The sequence below is a fragment of the Gavia stellata genome, chromosome 17, assembly GCF_030936135.1.
Source record: "Gavia stellata isolate bGavSte3 chromosome 17, bGavSte3.hap2, whole genome shotgun sequence".
Classification (NCBI taxonomy): Eukaryota; Metazoa; Chordata; class Aves; order Gaviiformes; family Gaviidae; genus Gavia; species Gavia stellata.
The window spans coordinates 17,904,091-17,926,429 of NC_082610.1; the positions used below are offsets into that span (position 1 = coordinate 17,904,091).

General features: G+C 42.9%; 2 protein-coding genes across 3 annotated transcripts in view; one reads left to right on the top strand and one right to left on the bottom strand.

The window, feature by feature from the left end:
* Positions 1–11,077, top strand: part of TRPM5 (transient receptor potential cation channel subfamily M member 5) — a 40,320-nt gene extending 29,243 nt beyond the window's left edge. The window contains exons 18-24 of the mRNA XM_059825701.1: positions 995–1,169; positions 3,650–3,818; positions 4,479–4,657; positions 6,023–6,155; positions 8,269–8,341; positions 9,320–9,410; positions 10,489–11,077. Coding sequence (XP_059681684.1) covers positions 995–1,169; positions 3,650–3,818; positions 4,479–4,657; positions 6,023–6,155; positions 8,269–8,341; positions 9,320–9,410; positions 10,489–10,583 — 915 coding nt within the window. The 3' untranslated portion in view covers positions 10,584–11,077. The remainder of the gene's footprint in view (positions 1–994; positions 1,170–3,649; positions 3,819–4,478; positions 4,658–6,022; positions 6,156–8,268; positions 8,342–9,319; positions 9,411–10,488) is intronic.
* Positions 11,078–13,007: 1,930 nt separating this feature from the next.
* On the bottom strand, positions 13,008–17,856 carry TSSC4 (tumor suppressing subtransferable candidate 4). 2 transcript variants are annotated; one of them, XM_059825702.1, is made up of 3 exons: positions 17,834–17,856; positions 17,144–17,270; positions 13,008–15,128 (listed from the first exon to the last, which is right to left on the bottom strand). In XM_059825702.1, the coding sequence occupies exon 3, from the start codon at positions 15,038–15,040 to the stop codon at positions 14,000–14,002; it is 1,041 nt and encodes a 346-aa protein (XP_059681685.1). In that variant the 5' UTR covers positions 15,041–15,128; positions 17,144–17,270; positions 17,834–17,856; the 3' UTR covers positions 13,008–13,999. The 2 variants fall into 2 exon arrangements, 1 of the variants encoding a protein (XP_059681685.1); XR_009484325.1 differs by lacking the exon at positions 13,008–15,128 and adding an exon at positions 16,250–16,271.
* Between the last annotated feature and the right edge of the window lie 4,483 nt (positions 17,857–22,339).

The following is a 22,339-nucleotide window of genomic DNA, read 5'->3' on the forward strand; positions in this document are numbered from 1 at the left end:
CAGAACAATGCCCGTTCAGAGTGGAAAAAAATATTTCCAGACTTGCCACCGCTCTCTCTTAACTATGACACCATTACAGTCCTGCAGCATTGCTAAATTTTAAATCATCCAAAAAACAAAATAGATGGTGAAAGCCAGAGAGATGTCAACTATGCCTTGCCTGGCTTAGATACCGTGCTTCTTAATAGAACTCCAAGTAACCTCCTGGAGATCTGAAATGCCTATGCTTTTGGGTAATGCACAATCCAATAATCTAACTGAAATGAATCTACAGTCTCTAATGAACTCTGTCAGATTAGATGGGAAGAGGATGAAGTGTTCCTCTTCCACCAGGGAAAAATTATTGCACTTGAAATACATATTAGATTGGGTTTTTTTTAAGTAAGTGTTTTAGGATTCAATTACTTCTGCTTCTGTAGAGAAACACAATGTTTAAAAGCAGGAAGTCCTGAAAACAATCCCTCAGATGCATTACTTAGCTTGAAAACCCAAGACAGAAGCTACCTGATCCTTGCAGCCTTCAATGTCTGCTGTATCAGTGGTTCAGTATTCATCAATGAGCACCGGCTGTACCAGGATTCACTGCTGCAGCAGAATGCTTGTAATTCACAGTAAAGCAGTCGATGGTACTGGGAGATCTCACAAAAAAATCTGCATTTTAAAGGTACAAGGAGATTCACTTGAAAGGTAAAATGTGTTTCATTTTAAAATGTTAGGCAATTGAAAAGCAATGTTGTAATTTAAAATATGCCTTTATCTAAATGAGCTGTGAAAGAAAAATGCTGATTACAGGCCAAGAACAATATGATAACAGCAAGGTCAAGAGAGGAATTCTGTGCATGGAGCTGTATCTTGTTCCACCTCCCTTAACCTAAACAAGCTTGTAAAGAAACAGAATTATTTGGGCCATTTTCATATAGAAAGACTACCGTTCTTTGACTATGCTATTACAGCCACCTCTCCTCCTTTTCTCCCCTCCCCCTCTCTTTTTTAGATGAAGGATGTTTTCTTCTTTCTGTTTTTCTTGAGTGTGTGGCTCATTGCGTACGGTGTGACAACTCAAGCTCTCCTTCATCCCGATGACAGCCGAGTGGAATGGATATTCAGAAGGGTGCTTTATCGTCCCTACCTTCAGATATTTGGCCAGATTCCACTGGATGAAATAGACAGTGAGGAAATTTCTTCCCCCCCTACCTTGGCCATTTTTGAATGCACGCTTCTGATTAGAGCATGGAATTCCTTCCCAGTATTGTCTTTTTTTTTCTTCTTTTTTTTTTTTAATCTTTGTCCTGCGGGCCAAAGCTTTCACGCTATGATATAAATAATGTATTTGCAAAGAGATAACGTGCAGTGTGGAATTACATTAGAGCATAAGGGTTGGCCCTATTTAGGCAAGCAGTCTGAAATAGTCACACGAGGATTTGCCATTTTAAAGGCTGGCATACCTTCTTTCACTTCAATCCATTGCCGTTCAGCTTAACCTAGACCAAGATAACCCTGTGTAAACTGAAATAATAGCACCTCCATACATTTTGGCAGTAGTCTAATGTGACAGTGTTAAAGCAGTACAGCTCTGCCATAAGCAAACGCTTATGTTTTAGGATAAATATTCCTCTAGAACATTTATTTACTCTAGAGGTAAAGCTGCCCAAATCAAATAAAGCTAGTAATTGCATATGTGCAACATTTCAAACAAACAACATAAAAATAATCACAAGATATGGAAATCCTTGGACATAAAGGTTCAAAGGCAACATTTCTGATAAGTAAGCAGGTAAAATACAGAATAGGTCATCTCCCAAAGAAGTCTGCAGTAATGCCACAGCATTTAGCCAGCATAACAGAGCTAAATGTCAGTGGCGATATTGAAGTAGGATTCAAACATGAGGTAATATAGATAGAACCAAAAAAATCCCATAGGACGAAGCAAACCAGTAAACATTCTTTCATGTTCACTCTGCTTACTAAGAAAAAGCATATGTCTTAGAAAAGCCAAAAAAGTCTGAATGAGACAAGAGAAAAGGGGTGTGATTCATCTCACTTAACTTGAAATGCTGACAGTGTAAGCATGCACAGCACAACCATACACTCTTATTTCCATTAAAGTAATTGGAGAGAAACAAATATTTCTGGAATAGGATTCATCTCATTTGGAAATAAGACAGATGTAGCACTCCTTAGAAATGTGTGTTTCTCTCCATTGAGACTCCAAAGGGTGTCTTCACCGGGATAAATAACTGGTTAAAAGACAGAGAAAAAAAGAATTAATCACACGGGCAATTTCCAGAAGGGAGTAATTTGTCCTGAGGCCCTCTGGGGCTTATTCTGTTTAACATCTTTATGAAACATAACGAAAAGGAGATGGGTAATAAGGGGGACAAAATCTGCTGACGAAACTATATGACTGGGTAGTAAAGACTAAAGCTGACACCTAAGAGTTGCAGAGGACTCTCACGAGTGCTAAATTATCAAATGAGATTTAGTGTAGATAGATATAAGGTAATGCACGTGGTGAAAGCAGTCCCAGCTGGGGTGAGCTTTGATATAACTGCATACTCTAAGGAATATGATTGTGGGGTTATCCGTGGCGGTGCGGAAAAGCATTATTAGTGAAAAAATAGAGAACAAAAAAGTGAATATCATTATGCTACTCTCAGTTTGTGGACTTAATTCATAGCTGGAGACAGGATACAGGGCTAGACCTCTAGTCTGATGCAGTCGAACCATTCTTACTAACCTCAACTGCAAGCTCAGATGTACAAAGTAGTTTAAATTTAGAATGAGGAACCCCATTCCCAGCTTTTACTGAGTTTTCTCCCCTAACACGTGTACCAGCATGAGGACTGCGAAGACACAATAATGTGGAGGAACACAACTGCTAAATATTCAAAGGTGGTTTGACTTTGGGAACTAAAAACTAGTCTAAAAAGGATACAGCCTTTTCAATACAACCCCCCTTTGCTGAATGTTACTAAAAAGTCAGTTGTGACAGCCAAGCAGCCAAGTTCTGGAGGTCTGCTTTGTCCTAGGGTTGCAAACCCCTTGCACATTAAAGCAATGTCTCTTCATGCACACGACATGATTATATTTTCACAAAATTAAAGACACTGGATATTAGTTCACATAAATGATCTTTCAACTGCAAGAATCAGCTCAGTAGCTCAAGCAAAGAACTGTCCTTTTAGGGTTAAGAGAGTCTCATATTTACAGTCCTGCTAGTAGTCAACAAGGGCAGTACAAAAATACTACCACAATATTGGGTTTAAGCTTTTAATGACTGTAAAATATTCAGAACAAAATTATGCTGCTGTTTATATGCAGCCAAGATTAAATCTCATTTTAGTAATCAGTGTCGTAATTGTCCTTGATTTGCATCTTAACAGTAAAGGTACTAAATATATGCATCCATCCATGTCACTAGTTCTTAAGAAAAGACATGTTTAGAGATATTCAGTTTTTATTTGCATTGAAAGAGCTATGAAATGCAGCCCTTCAAACATCAGGAACAATTTGTAATTCTTGCCATTCTTTGCTGAAAGTCAGAGATTTTGCTCACCAAAATGAAAAGTGTTTGTCTCCACTCTAAGAAACACACGTGGCAGTAGGATTAGTCAAAACTATTCTTTGATTTCTCTGTCTTTCTTTGCAGTATCACGAATGTATCCCAGGAACTGTACGTTTAACCCACTGCAGATTCTGCAGGAGAACTCACCCTCATGTCCTAACAGCTATGCCAACTGGCTTGTCATACTTCTGTTGGTCATCTTCCTACTAGTCACAAATGTTCTCCTTATGAATCTCCTGATTGCTATGTTCAGGTAAGAGCGCCTTCTGTAAGTATCAAGACAGAGGCTGCAAAGGTTTAACTGAATGCCCACATTTACTACATTGCTGTTGGCTATTCATTTTGGAATACACTAGTAATTTTCCTAATGAATATTATTTGGGGATTGATAGGTAGGCTTCTGTGATCATATAGTTCTTAAGTTCTCATCATCCTTATCCTATCTGCATTAAAGACAAGAAGAAAAGAAGCCTCTTTTATTGCTAAAATTCAATTTAACATGCATAGAAGGGTCTGGATCCCTGGCTGTGCTGCGGCACAAGTCTGCAGGTGCAAAGCAGCTGTAAACTTGGCAGACTTAGCAGTGGATAATCTGCACATGCTTGATGTCAACACGGCTAATAATGATTCATTTGGTTGAAGAACTGACGTGGCATGTTTGCCAATCTTGCCTGAGTGAAGTGGAATTACCTTTCTTTTAGAAAAAACCCTAATGTATTTTTTTAACATTTGAAGACTGCCGACTGCAATTATTTTAATATCTAAGAATTTGCACAAACTTCGTATGAAATTAACACCACTTGTTGAACTTGCTGTTCCTTTTTTAAAGCAAACATGGGACTAAATTTTGTAATAATAAGCTTTAGCTTGTTGAGGTAAAAACAGTTATATACTTTTTTTTCCCCAACTACAGTTACACTTTTCAAGTTGTTCAGGGGAATGCGGACATTTTCTGGAAAATTCAGCGCTACAACCTGATTGTTGAATATCATGGCCGGCCTGCCTTAGCACCACCATTTATCATTATTAACCACATAACTCTGGTTATCAGAAGAATCTTCAACAAAATGGAACGCAAAAAAGAACATCTCGGTGAGTTGTTAACAAGCATCTAGCAACTGGAGACCCTGATACTATCTTAGGACATGCTGCATAGGCAAAACAGAAGAGCAATTAAGATTTCCTTAAGCCAAGAATCACAATTTATTTTTAACAAAGAGTGCCAGGAGAGTACAAATGAAAAATTTAGGCTTATAATGTACCCTGTACTATAAAGTTTCCCACAATGCATTTCTTTATGCAATGTAGTTATTACAACAAAGGTGTCAATATAAAACTGGTTAAAGGGATTTGATTTCTGAAGAGATAACAATGGATCTCTTTCAACCTATGGATAGGTTCAATGGATAATGAATAGTTACCTCATTTGCTCCTGAATTTTAGTAATTATTAAGTATGGACAACCCTAAAAACATAAGCCAAGTCTAAAAATCTACTAGAATCAGTGGAATTTCCCAACACAGAGACACGAAGAGAACAAGCACGCTTAGAGAAATGGTGGTGCCTTAGAAGTTTTTAATTAAAAAGTCAGATGAAGTTCAGCTAATTACAGAAGGCATTTGGGGGCTTTCTATAGCAATGGCAAACTTGGCCCATCTAGTTTAATTGTGTCTGGTAATAAGCCTATTTACCTCTCATGCGCAGGCTGAAAATGGGCCTTGGAGCAGAACTGCTGTCAGACCGGACCGATTCAGAGCCCTTTGACTAAGCTTCCTTTCAGACGCACTCCTTCTGGCTATCAAAGCACACTGCTGAAGATTCTTAAAAAAAATAATTAATTCTTTTTTCCCCTAAGAAAGCAAGTACCTCACTGCTAAGGTTATAGATTCAGTAGTGTTTGGAGCATGCAGCAAGTGTGCCCTTTTAATAGTCTTTAAGAAGACACAAAAGTAGTATGTTACATTCAAAATACGTCTGTGAAATTGAGGTCTGTTGTTGGCTGGGACACTTGACAACAACAGGATTTATACTTCAAGGTGGAGGAATTTATTCACAATTTTTCCTTCCTATTTATATTTGTTCTAATAAAGAAGCTTAGATGATAAAGTGCATCTGAACATAAAGCTCTGTTCATTAAATATTTTGGGGCTAAAATATGTCAGAAGTCCAGTAAGGTTGTAAATGAGTTTAAATGGAACCACAGAAATTAGTCCGTGCTGTTCTTTAGAAAACTCAGGATTCATACCCAACTGCAAAAAGGTCTATAGCCTTCCATCACAAGAAAAAAAAAGTGGAAAATACTTATTTTACACCACATTTTCATAACACGAAACTCCTGCAATGGCACAGTGCCTGCAATGGCAAGACTTTTTTTTTCTTTAGCATAGCAGCCTTCCATTACTAGTATAAGAGAAAAGGGAGTAAAACATAATTCTTAATTTCTTTTTTTTCCTACAGAAAGAGATCTTCCAGTTGGCCTAGATCAAAAAATCATAACATGGGAGCTGGTGCAAAAAGAAAATTATCTTGTAAACCTTGAACAAGAAAGGAAAGAAAGCAATGACGAAAGGCTGAAGGCCACATCTAATAAGTATGTTATTTTGACCTACAATAGGTGTACCTCGCAAGCCTTCAGCTTTGAATGAGATAAACATTCAGGTGCTTGTAAAGCTTATATGAAGAGTTCAATTAGAACACAGTTAGGAAATACACAGTCCCTGAAAAATGTGAGCAGCTGGCATCACTACAATATTAGCAGAGTTTTTGGTGCTCTTGAAGTATGTACAATTACAGGCCTGTAAGCTCCAGCCAAATCTGCAGTCAAGCTCAATGAAAATCATATTCATCAAGAAATGGGGGAAGACTAGTTCCTTTGCTATACTGCAATGCATGTACTTCCATCCCCTGCAGGAATACAACATAGACTTTTGAATGGCGTAGGCTTTGGATGGAAGTTTAAGATACCTTGAATTACCCCCAGCCCACAGATGCAGAAGAACAACTATTTACAGCTTTATGGCATGAGACTACAGTTTTCCACAAGAAATTAGTGATGTTGGCTCTAAAATTGTATTTAATTAACTGAATCTCCATTTAAATACTTCTCTAAAATATCTCCCCATTCGGAATATCACTTAAACCGGTTTAGCATTCTAAAGAAAGTGCTAAATTATTATTCAGACGTTTACTTTGAATGAGTAAATGTTTACTTTGTGTCTTTAAGTGAGACATAAAGTATTTAGATGTTGCTGTTTTCCCTGCATGTAAGTCAATACTGAAAGCCAGACAGCAAAGCCTTCTTTAAAGAAGCTTTTTAACACCTGTTTCAGCTGTTTCCTCTTCTGATAAAACTGACTTCAAAGAGAGGCATAATGGGTGTGAAAGTTACTACAATAAGGAAGTTCCACGGAAATGTTCATGTGGTCTCTGTTTTCTTTCTGTGCTGTCTCTCAAAACAAACCTGCATCTGTCTAACTCCTAGAATAGCTGGAGCCCAGAACAGCGCACTTGGGCACATTCTTGGAAAATACTCTTCTCCCTCTAATCTACATAGACTCTTAATTCATAATAATTTAGAATTATTATGTTGGTTTAAAGTCTATTCTCATAAGCAGGTCACTGACAAACCCTAGGAACGAGAGCTCAGCTGCTAAGATGAAGCAATAAATATGTGTAGAATTGCTTCCAAACAAAGGGCACAATTATGTTCTTTCTAGATTTAAAGGTAGAAAGCTTTAAAGATGCTATTTGTAGATTAATTGACTGCTTGGAGGGGAAAAGTCAGAATCAGTCTGGCTTCACGGTATCTCAGGTATAGCAGAGCCACAGAGAGACTGGAAGAGGTTCAGATGAACACCACTAAACCCATGGCTTTTTATCTTTGCTTTTAGGTGGTAGCAGCACATATTTGAAATCTTATGAAACCCTCAGAAAGTAATTCTTTGAACTTGAACCAATCCCAAATTGCATTAGACCCATCCAGCAGCAGCTTTTCCACATAGACCTGAATGGAACGCAACCTGTTAGGGGGAAACTCTGAAGTGGTAGTTAGGAAAAAGCAGAGAGGGATTGGAGAAGCCTATAGGGAATCAGATGCTAAGAATAAGGAAATGATGGGGGAAGAGGTGAAGGATGAAGAAAGCATGCGGACAATACGACGATTTGGAGGCACTATATGGAAGTTCTCTACACAGTCCCTTTAGTCTGCATGGAAAAAGGGATTTGAATGTCAAACCAGTTTCCAAAATTGAAACCTCATATAAATTTTAAGTGGCTCACCTCCCCCATGTTGATGGAAGAAATACTGTGGCCTCAGTTCTCACACCAGGATCAGTTTACATTTGGTACAGGTGGGACATTAGTGGCTGGAGAGACAGAGCTGGACCTCAGTCTCCTTCCTGCTGTCCCCAACAGCAGCTGGGGCTAAGTGGCCCTCGCCAGAAGCTAAACGGCTGCTGTGATCTGTGTGAGTTTATAATGAGTCCCTGGGCAACAAGTGCATGAGAGCTTCCCAACAATGCTGCTCTCTTCAATAAATACTTGGGGGAACACCTCAAAACGACGAAACTTTTAAGGGGCTCTGGGATGTCTCAGCAGCACAGAAGCGAGGGGCCATGGCTCTAGTAAGTTACATGGGTTTTGTGTTTTAGGATTTCTTCTGAGGCCTCTCCTTTTTGCTCAGTGTGTCTGCTTTGTTTCCACAGGGTGGATAATTTGTCTAAATATTTTAGTGGATTAAAAGAACAAGAAAAGCGGTTTAAAGTTATGGAAGCCCAGGTAAGTAATATTTTTATAGGCATTTATGTCAGCTTTAGGATTTCACCATGTTTCTCTCATTTAATGGTGGTTTGGCAGACCCTGTTTAGGGATAAAGGGAAGGAGAAATGGATCTGTATTATGATTTCACTTTCCTTATTGTTTTCTTTCTGGTGATATACATACATAAAGAAACATTTCTGACGTCCGGTAGAAAGCAGAAAGGGGAATACTGCATTTCTTGCTTTCTTTGCTAGTCTACTTGAAAAGTGTTTGTTTCCTTCATGCTTCTGGAAGGAAACACTTCATCTTCCCCTTTCCATTCATTTCCTTCACCCAACCTTTTCTTTCTTTAAAACTGACAACTTTGAAAATACCCGTATTCTGTCTGATCTGACCCAGACTAATATTCTTGGACATCAGTTTTTCTAATTTTCTTAGATACATACAAATGTGAAGCGTAAATAATAGAAAGAAACCCTACCTTGGGCTTTTGATGACAAACCCTTGAAATATAAACAAACATTTTTTTTAAACAGTCTGAAAATGCTCAGCGTTACCATGTGCTACATAGCACAATTGTTATTGTTTTCTTTGTCCCTAGAACTCTCCAGCATAACTTTGGCCTCACTGAAAGTTCCTTATCTTAATACTTCCATTGCAGTTTCCCTCCCCTTTCTTATCCATTTTATAGCTTCCTGAAAAAAGTCATGCTATTCAATGAACAATGTTGACACCAAGTACAGGTCCAACAGGAACACACAAGAAATGCTTTAATAAGTTTGTGCCAGCTTGAGATAATGCAATATACTAACAAAAAAGGGAAGGTATTTAATACAAATCTTCCTCCAAGACAGTTCAACTATTTCTTAAAAAAAAAAAAAGTGGTATATCTGATGCTGCTTCTGTCTGCTGCCTAGATTATTTTTCCTGCAAATTTAAGAATGGATAAAGTACTACAAAAATCAGCTGATGTAGAAATTAATACCTATTTTGTAGATTTGCTACTGTACAGCTGTTATCTCCTCAATGGCAGAGGTTTTAACCAAAACCAACCTCTTGTGCAACCAACCAGCTCCAAACTATACATGTAAGTATTGAAAACAATCATGGAAAAGCTAATTAATACAGCTGAACAATTTAGTTTAAAAAATGCAAGAGAAAAAAAAAGAGATTGGAAAAGAACCACATCAGGAGGTGCAAAGGAGTACACCTAGAGGTAATGGGAATACAAACAAGGAACAGAATAGTCATACTTCAGAATGAAAAAACGACCTTTTGCAAAGTATATTTAAAAGGTTTGTGGAAAGGACTATTGCTTAGTGTGAGTTAGAATGATCTCACCCAAATTTAAGTATGTAAATAAGTATCTATTTGCCACAGGGTTTCTTGAGAGGATTGTGTCTTGGGGGTTTCTTGAGTCAATGAGATAGTACTACCAAAGTATTATCAAAACATTTAATATGGATAACAATACTCATCAAAAAAAAAAAAAGGACCAAGCCTCCTACTTTGCTTTAATCAACACAGCTCATTTGCCTTCCGAGCTGCAACTATGTCTGTCAGTTAAAACTCTTTTCCTGTGTCCCAGTTTGAAACATTGGAGACAAGACTATTTCTCAGCCACCACAGGATATCCAACAGTAGATTTTGGATCATCTTCTTAATGATCTATTTCAATATCTACCTATTACTATCTGTTACACAAAGAGCTCTCCAAAACCCATAAACTGAACGTATATATACTATATGGGAAAAAGAAGTAGCTGGAAACTCAGCAAAATCGTGACATGACCAGACCTCAGATCACTGACTCAAACTAACCTCAAACTTAGTTCTGTTAGAAGCTTAAAACACACATATATAAATTGCTTCATTATCAACATTCCAGTAAGAAAAACCATCCTGTAGCATGTTCCCCTGACATTTTAATACCATAACTGCATAAAAATCAGAAACTTAAATGGCTGAAAAATAAAGAAGAAACCTGGTTTTATAATTTACTGAGCAAATGCAAAGTAATAGAATCTACAGTATCTTTTTACTGTGGATTATTTTCAACATTTTAAAGTTTCTTAAGTAATTACTATTATTTATTTGTTACTACTATTATGTGCCCCTTGTCCTAAGACTTTTAAATAAACACATAGCTTTTACAATCCTACTAGGTGTGAGGAGTGCCAACCCAGAAGCACCTTTAACAGAAAGAAGAGAAGAGCATGCAGATCAGTCCGTGACTGACATCACATACATTGATAATTAAATTTTACTCTCATTTTTCAGATTAAACCTTTTGTCCTGCTGAACTAGTGTAGAAATAAAATCCTAATCTCGCGAAGGCCTAAGGCCCAACTCTCAAAGCCTTTATGCCAAGCACTGTCAAGGTTTGACACTACTGAGGATTTCTTGGTCTTCCTCCTTCAGTTTCTTGGGCTTTCTTCCCTCTGACTCCTGTATCGCTTGGTCCTTTCTCCAAAACCCCATTCCACAAATCGCACTAAAAACTTTCTCCTCCAGGATGACTCTACCATCTTATTTTCTAAATACAATCTGCCTTCTGTTCTCCAAGTACCATACCCGCAATCCATCGTCATCATTGCCGATTTCCACATTTCTCTGTTCAAGAGAGTCTCCTTTTGGAAGAGTGATCATTTACGCACTGAAAAACAAGCCACTTCCTTGGCCAAGAAAGCAAGCTCGTATTTCTGAGTTGCTCAGAAAGGAAATCAGGAAATAGTTTCCACAGGAAAGGGCTTGGGATACTGAGCTATTACAATCCATACAGATCCTGGGGTTCTTACAACCCTCAAACGCTTGCACTCACCGCTTTCTCTGCCCACGCTGGCTTCTGTGAGGCATTCCTTACTGAGGGCTCCTCGCTCATCCCCAGAAACTGGAATCTCATCCCGCGGTCCTCAAGCATGCAGTGGCTTGCAGTCCCTTTCCAAACACAAAGCAGGTGATACTCTGCAGTCAGACCCCCCAGCCTCCACTGCTCGCTTTGCTGTTCCAGCACCAGATCGCAGCTGCGGTCAGCTTGCTGCAGTTCAGAGAGACTTGGCCTTTACGTATCACACCAGATGGAACACCGCAGCTATGCCTAAGCAGTTTTCTGATTTCATTTTACTTTTCTCTCTCAAAGGTCAGGGGAAAAAAAAAAAAACACTTAAGAGATTTTAAAGCAAGAATGTGTAGCAAGAGTTTTCCTACAAACTAGGAATTTGGACTGTTTGTTATTTTTTTCATTATTTAAACTGGCATGTAGATTTTTAACACACACAAGTTAGCTGGCTTTATCAGAATTTTGTCTGAAAAGATACACCAATAAAATGAGTATTACTACTGTCCTTTAAAGGGAAATTTCTTTGGAATAACATAAACAGCATCAGAAGGGGGAAGTATTGGGTTGTGCTCCTTCTTACACTGGTAAGCTTCAACTGAATGTAATTTCCTCGTGCATATAACACTGCTTCTATGCAACATAAACATAGGTAGTACAAAAGCCTTCTGTTACCAGAGGCAGGAAAAAAAATAACCTCAGATCTGATAAAAATACCTTTCCGACATGAGTCTTTATTAACAGACGTTAATCTTGTTACGATGTCTTCATAAAGCAGGTGTCTGTCCAGTTTATTCAGCTGTGCCCCAGACTCAGCAACCCAATTAGCAGTGATGGAATTTTGGTACTGTCCTACCTGCTCCTCACCCTAGGCAAGCAGAAGTTATAAAACCAGGAGGTTTGTACCGAGCTACATTTTTTGTGAGGAAATAATGCAGATCATACAACTAGCATGCCCTGCTCTTGACAGCAGCTTCCATTCTGAAAAGGCTACTATTTTAATTGTGATCAGCACATTAATTATCCACTGGAAACCAAAATCTATCCATTTGGAATTGTTGTTATGTCCCACTCCCATGCGCTGGAACAACAGATGTTTTTAGCAATGACCTATTAATTAATGTGCATCAAACTGCATACTCAGGAGAAAATACATTCCGCTTTTAAAATTAAAAGGCAAATTTCAAAAGACGGAGCAATATCACTCATTTTACATTGTTTTTTGCTTCTGCTGCCAAATTGATGCATCTGTTCAGACACAAAGACGCGAACGATTTGGACTACCACTTAATTATTGATGAGATGCTGACACCCCTGACAGAGGAAGTAACCTCCTCACATATCCTTCAGAGTCTGAGCAAGCACAGTCTAGCAAGAAAGATCACAAATTCTAAAGAAGTAGTCTTTCACTACACCATCATAAATACTAACATTGGGGTCAGTTAATTTAGAATACTGGCAAAAAAAAATTTCAGTCCAAACTGACCTGAACTAATTTGAGTTTCAAATCCTAAAACCTTTCAAAGAATTTAGTCTTTCAACCTTATTTATAAAATTTATTAACATTCTGTGTGAAAAACTACTCTATTTGACATTCATACAATGCGATTCATTGTATGAGGTGATTCATCCTACGAGGTGATTATCTCTATATTGTGAAATGACGGAAGATGTTAAAAATGTGAATTTTAGAATCTAAAATATAAGACTTGAGGGAGAAGTAACAAGAGAGTAAGCTTAGAGTAACATTCTAGAAGATTTGCAAGACAATTCTCAAATCAAATAAACTGAGTATTTGTTCAAAGTCCTACAGCTGCATTATTCAGCGTGGTTCGAGATGATAAGAAATCAAGCTACAACTGAAAGTTTATTGTATCCCAAATAACAAAAGAGCATCCAGTTCTGGTATAAAGACCTCACTCCCACCAAACCCATGCACAGAATCAATGTGGGAGTAGCGCTGCCTGGAAAGGACACAGAAATGTGCAGGCCAGGAATCATCACATATCACACCAGTAAGACGAAAAGCTGCCGCGCAACGTAACAGTTGAAGCCACTGCCAATTTGGATCTACACTCAACATGGTGAGACTTTGCTGAAACCATCCTGAGCATGTCTTTACCAGGAGGTACCCAGAGTTGTACCTCTCCACAGAAATGTGTTTTTTAAAATCTTTATCATGTAATGCTAAATAAGGTAAATATTAAGCCAGCCTTAAAAAACCATCGGTTTTGCCAGTCCCCACCTGGGCCCTCCAACGTCACGATTGGGCACTGTTATGCTTTCACTCTCAATGAAAATGAGAAGGATGTATTAAAAAAAACCCAAAAAGGTAAAAAAAATAAAGGGTTTCCTCCCTGAAGACCTGGACCAGGAGAAAATCCCATCTAGTGGAAGACTGTTTTATTTTGTTTAAAAATCTCTACCTGATGAGCTCATCATCTCTGTTCCAGGAATCTACAAGATTTGGGAACAGCTCTAAATGTGGGGGTTAGTAGGAAGCCTTGCAGCCTTTTAGCTAACACATCTTTGGAGCTCAGGGCTACTTCAGCTCCAGAGCAAGCCCCAGGGAGCTGCTCGAGCAAACAAAGCACACTTTATTCTCTCCTGCTAGGGTGCAACTATCCTATGCACGCAGACTTCTCATGAGCAAAAAGTCTGGAGTGTATTTTAGGTAGCTTCTTTTCAAACAATATACAATGTTCTTGGTGGCTACAATGTAAACCGTTAGACAAAAAGCTATCACATGGTTTTCAGACCAGAAAAAAAAAGTCAGAGAAAAACCCAAACATATCCAAAGACAATATAAGTCGTCGGATGTCTCCAGTGTGCTCCATCCTTCAGGACTCTTCCTCTTCCCCTTCATCGTCTACTTTAGGTCGGAAATTTTTCCTATTCTTCTTCTTACTGCAATGGAATCCAACTGTTCCCACCGATGGCTCTTCACCTGCACCACTACACCTTGCACTAAGCTTACCTTCTGTATTCAGGTCCCCCGCCATCATGCACTCCTCCTCCTCTGTTGCCTTTCCACTTCCACTATCTAAGTGCCCCAGCTCTACCTTATCCTCCTCCCTCAAGTCATCAGCCTTCTTAAAAGATTTTCCTTTCAGATCTCTTTTCATGTGTTTCTTATCATCCTCCCCTGCTGATGTTTTCTTTTCTAGTCCATCAACACCCCTTTTTACTGGTTTGCTGAAGACAATCCTGCCAGCTCCACAGCTGGAAGGGTCCTGGTTGAAGTATGGGGTGTAGCTATCTTGGGTAGCTGAGATTTGTTCCTCCCCTCTTTTCTTCAAACCCTCTAGAAATTCCATGGCCACTGCCCTGTTAGTCTTGTCAGTAGACTCTGAAACCCCATCTAGGCTGTATTTGGTCCAGCGCTCTGGGTGTGCCACGTAGTCAGGCACTGCAGGAGAGGTTTTGGGAGCCTGCACTGGTCTGGCTTGCTTTCCCAGGCTTTCTGGAACCATGTTACTTGAAACTGTGGCTGGAGGCAAAGGACGCTTAAACCTCCCATCAACAACGTTATCGTCAGGCATTGAGGGCACAGACAACTTCGCCGCCTCTTCCAGGCAATCAAAAATACTCTGGCTACGGAGAGAGAACGTAGAACTCATGCCCCTCAGATGGAACGGCTGGACAGGAGATCTGTGACTGCTGTTTGAAGATTCGGGGGTCTCCCCTGATCTGTCGTCCCCATCATCTACAGACGGCTCCTCAGGGGATATTGTATCAACTTCCGCTTCATCTGCTAACCCCAAATCATCAGAATCAGAATCGCTGAGCGACACTGTGTCTGAGGGCAGAGCTCCGTCGTAGTCTGTGGCACCACCAGCCACTATCCCCAGAAAGGGTTCACCTCCATCCTGATCTCCCATCTTCGAGCTATCACCCCGCTGAGGTCTTTGACGTGGGCCCAGGAACAGCTGCAAACACAGTTTTCCAAATGCCCAGCGAGTTTAGTGCCTAGAACACAAAGGAGCACGAAAATTCAACTGTGAAAGAAGAACCAAGTATGAGACTATCATTCTGTGCTGTGCAAAATAATTATTACTGCAATATCACAGACAGCTGTACTTCAGGGATTCCTAAGCAATTCTGCTTGAAATAAAAACATTATTTAAGGAATGAATGCACATTAAAATTAAAGACTTACACAAGACTCAATACAAGAATATGGAGTAATTAAAAATAGCGTTGCACACCAACTTTCATTAAAGGTTACAGCAGGTCCAACTCCTAAAAGATAAGCATAAATTTTTTGAGCAAATCTGAATACCCCGTAACTGTCTTACGCATCTTCCAAGAGAAAGCAATGACCTCTCCAAATTACACCCTGCATTTATCATACTGTATAAATCCACAAAAACACATCCTAATCTCTCCGGCTTTCTTTTGGCCATTGTGATCCTTTACTGCATCAGCTACTTTACTTCCTGTCCCAATAATCATCACATTTTGCCTGTTATAAAGGAGACTGTCACTGATCGAGGTCAGTGGCAGAGAAGCCCCAAAAATATCAGGGCTGCAGTTTCAGGATTGTTTTAAAGTAACATAAAAAACAAGCTCCACTCCTTCCTTGGCTTTAAGCTCTCATGTTATTACCAGATTCCTGCACTCACAAAACGAGCCAGCTCAAGACATCAATCCCATTGGATTAAGAAAATTAATCGCACATGTCATGCTTGTGCACAGAAAGAAGGGGAGGGTGCAACCAAGGGTCTGCAAGAGCTGGACCTTCAGTCAGCAAAAGACAGCGTGATATGAAGCCCAACGTCCAGTAGCAGCTGGAATACCGGATTCACTCTGCCACCTGCTTGAACAGAACCTTCCAGAAATGAGGCGGTTGAGGATCACGCGACCGCTGGCCAGGCAATCAGAAACAGAGTTGGCAAACATACACCTCGGCTCAGCTCGCAAAAATGAGAATTACAGAAACAGTTCTAATATATTATTAGAATAAGCTCAACTACCTAATTATAGGTTTTTCCTAAACGATGCAGTGAACAGACACGGAAAGTCTGTTAGTCACTCACTTTCTCTTGAGACTGAGTCAGCTTCCCCTCCTGAGGGTCAGTTAAAGCCACCAAAGATCTCAGCACTTCCACCCTAGAAAACAAACATTTCCATCAAGATACTGGAAATGCAGTTTTAAAATGAGTTTTAAAAATAATTCCTTCCCCCTGAATCATCCAAAGCTGCAGAACTGAGTTCTAAATCTGACGCAAACTCATGCTAGTATAAAAGTCTGCAGCTATTCCTGGATTTTTGGCAAAAGAACAACACACAGCCTAATAAGGCAGGCACCACTATATTTACTCAGTCTCCACATTCACATTGCCAACTCTATTCTGTAGAATGGAAGAGAGGTTTTAAAAAAAATAAAACTGTAATTTGCATATGCAGTAAACAATTACTAAAAGAACAGTATTAAATGCAGCTAAGAAAATATAAAAATAATAGTTATGCATTGCAAGTACTAAATGCTGCAAGAAAGAGACCGTGGATACCGGAGAGTTGTGTTTTCAAAGAAAGGTCATATTCACAGTTAGGGCCAGATTTTCATGAGGCATTAAAACACAGAGAAACTTCTGAAGAATTCAACAAACCAAGTGCTGTGTTCCATGTAAAGTCTGGCTGTCTTTGACAAAAGGGATCTGATGACCACTTTTGAAAACATTGCCTGCAGGGTAACCCTTAAATGGGAAATAATAATCTGAAAATCATACATCCTTCTGCTCAGTTTTATAATACATGAAAGTAACGACTACAACCCAAAAGAGACATTGAAGCGCCTAACTACTAAAACAGCTGTTTTCAAATGGCAGTATAAGCATTCACCACAGGCTGTGAATCAGGGTCTCTCTTGTCTGGGGGCAGTTAAACAGAAAGGAAAAATTTTGTTCCTAAAGAGATGTTTTAGCCTTAACAGCATTAGTAGCCGAACATACTGACCCTTACAGCACACCAGACAGACTCACAGGTTTGTTACGGTGATGTGATCACAGCACAACTCGGATGGGATGGCGTCTCTCTGGATGGGGAGGTCCCCATTTGACTCTTCCATCCTGGTCTTACTCAAACAGGCGTTGTGCGTCCTCCTGCCGCCTGAGAGGAAAACAGACCCTAGTCACTCCAAACCGTGGCCAAGAGCCCACTCCCATCGCAGGGACGGCACTGCAGCAAAGCCTGCTGCCAAACCCCTGCCAACCCTAGCGCGGTCCTTCGGGACGGTGCCTACAGAGGCTGCTAAGCCAAGACAGAGGGCTGCAGCCCGCGGACCCTGGCTCTCCCCACCCCGGGGAGGGGGAAACGACAGAGCCCACGGCCTTGTCCAGCATCACAGGTCAGCCCACAGCCTCAGCCGACCTGCCTGCCCGCCCAAGGCCCTGCTCCCTTCCCCGGGCCGGCATCCTGTTGAACAGAACCCCCTACCCGCCTCGCAGGCCTCTGCACCCCCGGGGGCTGACACCCTCCTCCAGCCCCCCCGCCCTTCTCCTCACGACACAGGGGCGCCCGGTACCCCTCATCCCGCCGCCCCCCGCTCCCGCTCGGCGCCGCGCACGGAGGCCGCCGGCCCACCGCCACCTCCGGCCACACAGCGCGAACAGCAGGGAAGATGGGGAGGAAGATGGTGAAGATGATGAGGAAGATGGGGAAGCGCCCCGTACCCCGACACAGGACAGGCCCAACGCCTCCTCACAGCGGCCGGCCGCCTTTCCCGCCTCTTCCCGCCGCCGCCAGCCGCGGCGACGGCCCCCGCGCGGGGCACGCTGGGACACCGAGTCCCCACCAGCCGCCACGGCGCAGCAGCACCCGGCGGCGAGACAACAACTGCCAGCAGGCAAAGCGGCGCGGAAGGGGCGGGAAGCGGGAGGCGTCCGGCCCTCCCCGCACCGCCTCGCTCCTTTGCGTCCTGGGAGTTGTAGTCTCCCGCCTTTCCCCCGGCGGGGGACATTTTGCGAGCCGGGGCGTGGGGAAAATGTCACGGGCCTGCCGCGAAACGGGGCCGGGCTCTCCCTCGCCGCGGCGGCGGAGGGACTACAGCTCCCAGGGTGCACCGCGCCGGCCGCTCGCCCGCCATTTTGCCGCCTGTGAGGCGGCGGGGAGGTGCCGGCGCTGCCGCTGCGCAGGGGCGAGGCGGGGGCCCGCCCGCGCACCCCGCGGTGCTGGCGGCGGGGGACGGCAGCGCTGGGTCCGCGCCGTGGTGGCCGTGAGGGGCCGGCGAGGCACGGTGCCGCCTCCCTAAACACTGTGGAAAAAACATGCCAAACAGAGCTTTTCTTCTCATCAGAAAGGCAGGGTTTGGCCACAGTGAAAACTTCAGAGGGACTGTCTGTTTTCTTGTTTTGTTCTCCTTTTTTTTTAAAATCTGTATGCATTTTCTAACCAGAAAACCCCAAGTCACTTGGGGCATAAAACCACTATCCATCAAAAAAAAAAAAAAGTTTCCATCTTCTGTCCCAGAAGAACATTTTTTGTGTGTGCGTTGAGAAGCGGAATTATGTCTGAAAATGTTTTGTTGGTGTTGGCTAAAGGTGCCTGATTTTTTTTTTCCCCTTCTTGCAGAAAAAAGTTTCAATTTTCAGTGGAAATATATTTCCCAAGTGGCTTCAATACTTAGTGTCTTTACCCTATGTTAAGGAAAAAAGAACAGGCAAGGGTTGCTCAGCGGTTTGCAGGGCTCGTCTCCACCCTCTCCCCCTCTGACTGCCTTTCATGGCCCTGGGGCTTCATCGTTAAATTAAATTAATGCCCGCAAAGGGCCTGAGCCTCTAAAGGTTGCGCCTTTACCTCTCCAGATCACCCCGCTCTGAGGGATTTGCTACAGGCCTTGAGTATGAGCAAAGCTCATCTACGCCATCGTTTTGCAACAAGAGAAGAAATTACCAGGTAGCCCCGCTTTGTCTGATTTTAGCGGCGCTTTAATTTTCCCTCCATGGTACCCACCCCTGCTGCATCACCGGTTGCATTGCTGATGGGTATGCCAGAGGTAAGGCTGCACCCGCAGCTGAGGAGACTTCGCTGGATCCCTTCGAGCGGGGGGGGGGGGGGGGGGGGGGGCCCTGTGAGTCACCCGTAATATAAACTGCAGCCACTTCATTTGCATTGTCAGTTTTTAAATACATACTTCTGTTGCTAACTACAGTAATTTATGAGACAAGGGCTGCGTTTCGAATACATTTGGCAGCAATGATGAGGTTTGCGCAAAATGTCTTCTGGCTGGCTGGAGTTGTGCTGCAGTTTTAAAACAACAGCTTTAGAGGTGTTTCCCTGTTTGGTGATCCTATTTTTTTAATGTATATACATATGGCAGTATGGTCACAGGCATTCAAATGGTTTGCCGGCTGGAGGGAGGCAGAGCGGAAAACATGAGTCCTCTGGTAGGCGAGCAGGAACGGGTAGGAGGAGGGTAGTAAACAGGCAAAGGGAGCCAGGAATAAACCATGGGTGAAGGCTACCGGGGCTGCGTAACGCTGTCGAGGGTGCTGGGACACTCCTGGCGGGAGCCTCTGAGGTACTAAGGAGCAGGGAAGAACATGCGGAGTAACTAGTAGCATGCCCCTTTTCTTAAGGCTGGAGACGAGCAGGGTATGCCACGGACTGGTGCAAATGATGGTGCTCTTCTGAACCCTGGTTTTAATGGTAGATTAGGGGCTCAGAGGGGCAGAAGAGAGCTACACCACCGCCACCATCTCCTCCACCTATGGATGTGGATGCCTTTAGAGACAAGCCCTGTGCCTCCATTTCCAGAGGCTGCAAGTTCTCATTTTTTGCCTGGATGCCCTGTAAGTTGATGACCAAGGTCACCTTCAGAAGCTGGCTGCACGCTTTTCCTCCTTCCTGTCTTTTGCAGAAGATTTAGCATCGCACACTGCAAAGAACTGGGAATGAGCTGCTTTTTCTCTGGTGGCTGAGGACAAGACAGCTTGCAGCAGTGGATATGCTGGTGTGTTGGGATTTTTGCTATTGCTTGGCGACAGCTGAAATAAAAATAATGAGTCAGACTCTGAAGACAAACAGATGGTAAAGCATTTTCCCCTTGCCGGCATGAACTAAGGTGGCTTGAAGAGGGGTGGGGGCTGAGAGGCGGATCTGAGCTGCAGCATGGGACATCATCCAAGTGAGCGGGCCACATCCGGTGCGCGGGCTTCGAGGGGCTGGCTCCTTCGCAGAGATGAATGGCCCCACGCGTCTGCAGGAAGCCAGCGCGTCCCTGGGTATGGGGGCGGTGTGTGCAAATGCATACCAATCTCAGCCCCGTTACCAGGTGCCTCGTGCTCCTTTCTTGCAAATAAATCTGTCGTTTGGCCCCCGTACGGTAACTGTTTCCGCTGCTCACTGGCAGGCTCCCGCTGCTTCTGCACTCAGAGCCTGGGGTAGGCGCCTGGCAGGGACCGCTGGCCCCTCTCCTTGCGGCTATAGGGAAGCGGCAGGCCATTCCCTTAGCAGCCGCCCAGATCCTGCAAGCCAGACAGAGCGATCGGATGCATTTTCACCATCTCCTGCGTCCAGGAGGAGTATGGAAGTTAGTCTGGTATAGCCACACGCAGCTGATGCTGGAGCTTCTGGGGGGAGGTGGGGAGGGAAAGGAGTATTTTCCTGCAGACAAAAAGCAAAAGCACAGTTTTGACCACCACATCCTTCGCTGCTGGGAGAAGGCAGTCACAGCAAGCCAGAATGGGTACAGGCTGAAGGAAATAACTGGAGTTGCCCTCTCCCATTTGCAGGAAGGAAAGCTTACAAATGGCCTTGAAATCCCCTGTGGGGCGAGTTTCCAGGACCCAGTGCTTGACACCGCCTCTCTTCTACACTGAGCTTTGCTTACCTGTTTTTGCACTTTCATTTGGTCCTGGCTCACCTGCAAGCATGTTTGATTTATTCCAGTGCTGTTTACCCGTCTTGGTGCTTTTTCCCCCTGAGGTAACTACATAAAATTAGTTCCTGTGGAGTGAGTTTTAATGCAGGCAGGGTGTGAAGGTCTTTATCAACTTGATTCTTCACAGTAACAATGTTATTGCCGGCCCGGAGGGGACCTGCAGGGAGAACTTGCAACCCGTTTTCTGTTAGAGACGCTGCACGTGTGGGAGGGAACTGAAGTAATTTAAGAGCGAAATTAATACTCTCTGCAATTATTTTAAATTTTAAAAAGAAATAAAAACAGTTGGGGTTTCCGTTCATTTCAATTTAGCTACAGAATATTTGTACTAAAAAAACCCTTCTCCTAATTCTTTTTTTTTCTTTCCCCAGTGTGCCTGATACTAACAGCAGTAGCGAAAGGCTGAGTGGTTGTTGGAACCAGCTGAGGGCCTTGAAGTTAACATTAAGAAAAAAACCCCAAAATGTGCAAAACCCTAAAACTCCCCAGACCTCTTGTGAGAACATGACCTGTAGGAGCTGCATGAACCAACACAACTTTGTAGCCAACACAGGGCTTTACATTTAACACCACTGACCCTTGCCGGAGAAAATCTGGCCAGCTGACTCGCAGCCGGCAGGCAAGGTGTTGTGTGTGCGCCGTCTCGCCTGGCCTAACACCAACACCTCTTCGGTACTCAGCAAAGCTGTGTTCTAACATGAGGGAATGCCCTAGTAAAGCAGGGCCAAGAAACACCTTTTTTTTTTTAAAGGAAAAGGTGTGATTAAACTCTAATTAGAAATGTCACTTGCAACCCCTGGCACTTGAGCGGGGTCATCTAAACCCAGTGAGAAACGCCAGGTGGTCCACACTAGTGTGCCTGGCTGCTAAGTTTATGTACCCTCTAATATATCTGCAAGTGTGAAAACAAGGTGGGTTTCAGCCATGCAGCAGTTTTAGCGGCTAGGAGGTGTTTTCTATGTGCTCCAGGTCCCCAGGCTCTGAAGTGAAAGCATCAGGCCACCTGCCTCAGACAAGCTGGCAGTTGGCTGAAGAGCGCAGACCGGAGCAGCGCTTCTGCGCCCTCCTGCTTAAGTTATGCCCCGCGCAAAGTAATCTGATGCTCCCCAGGCTGAAACTGAGAGGGGTGGTCAGACAAAAATACACAGATTAACACCGCGCCTCTAGTTCAACTGCACAGCGTGGTACCTTTGGGATTTGGGGTTTCTAGCCTGTGTCTTTATCACTTAATCAGGAGCTGGTCAGGTAGTTAACTGTTTCCCTCTCCCCTTCGGCACCCATCGATGGCAGATGTTCT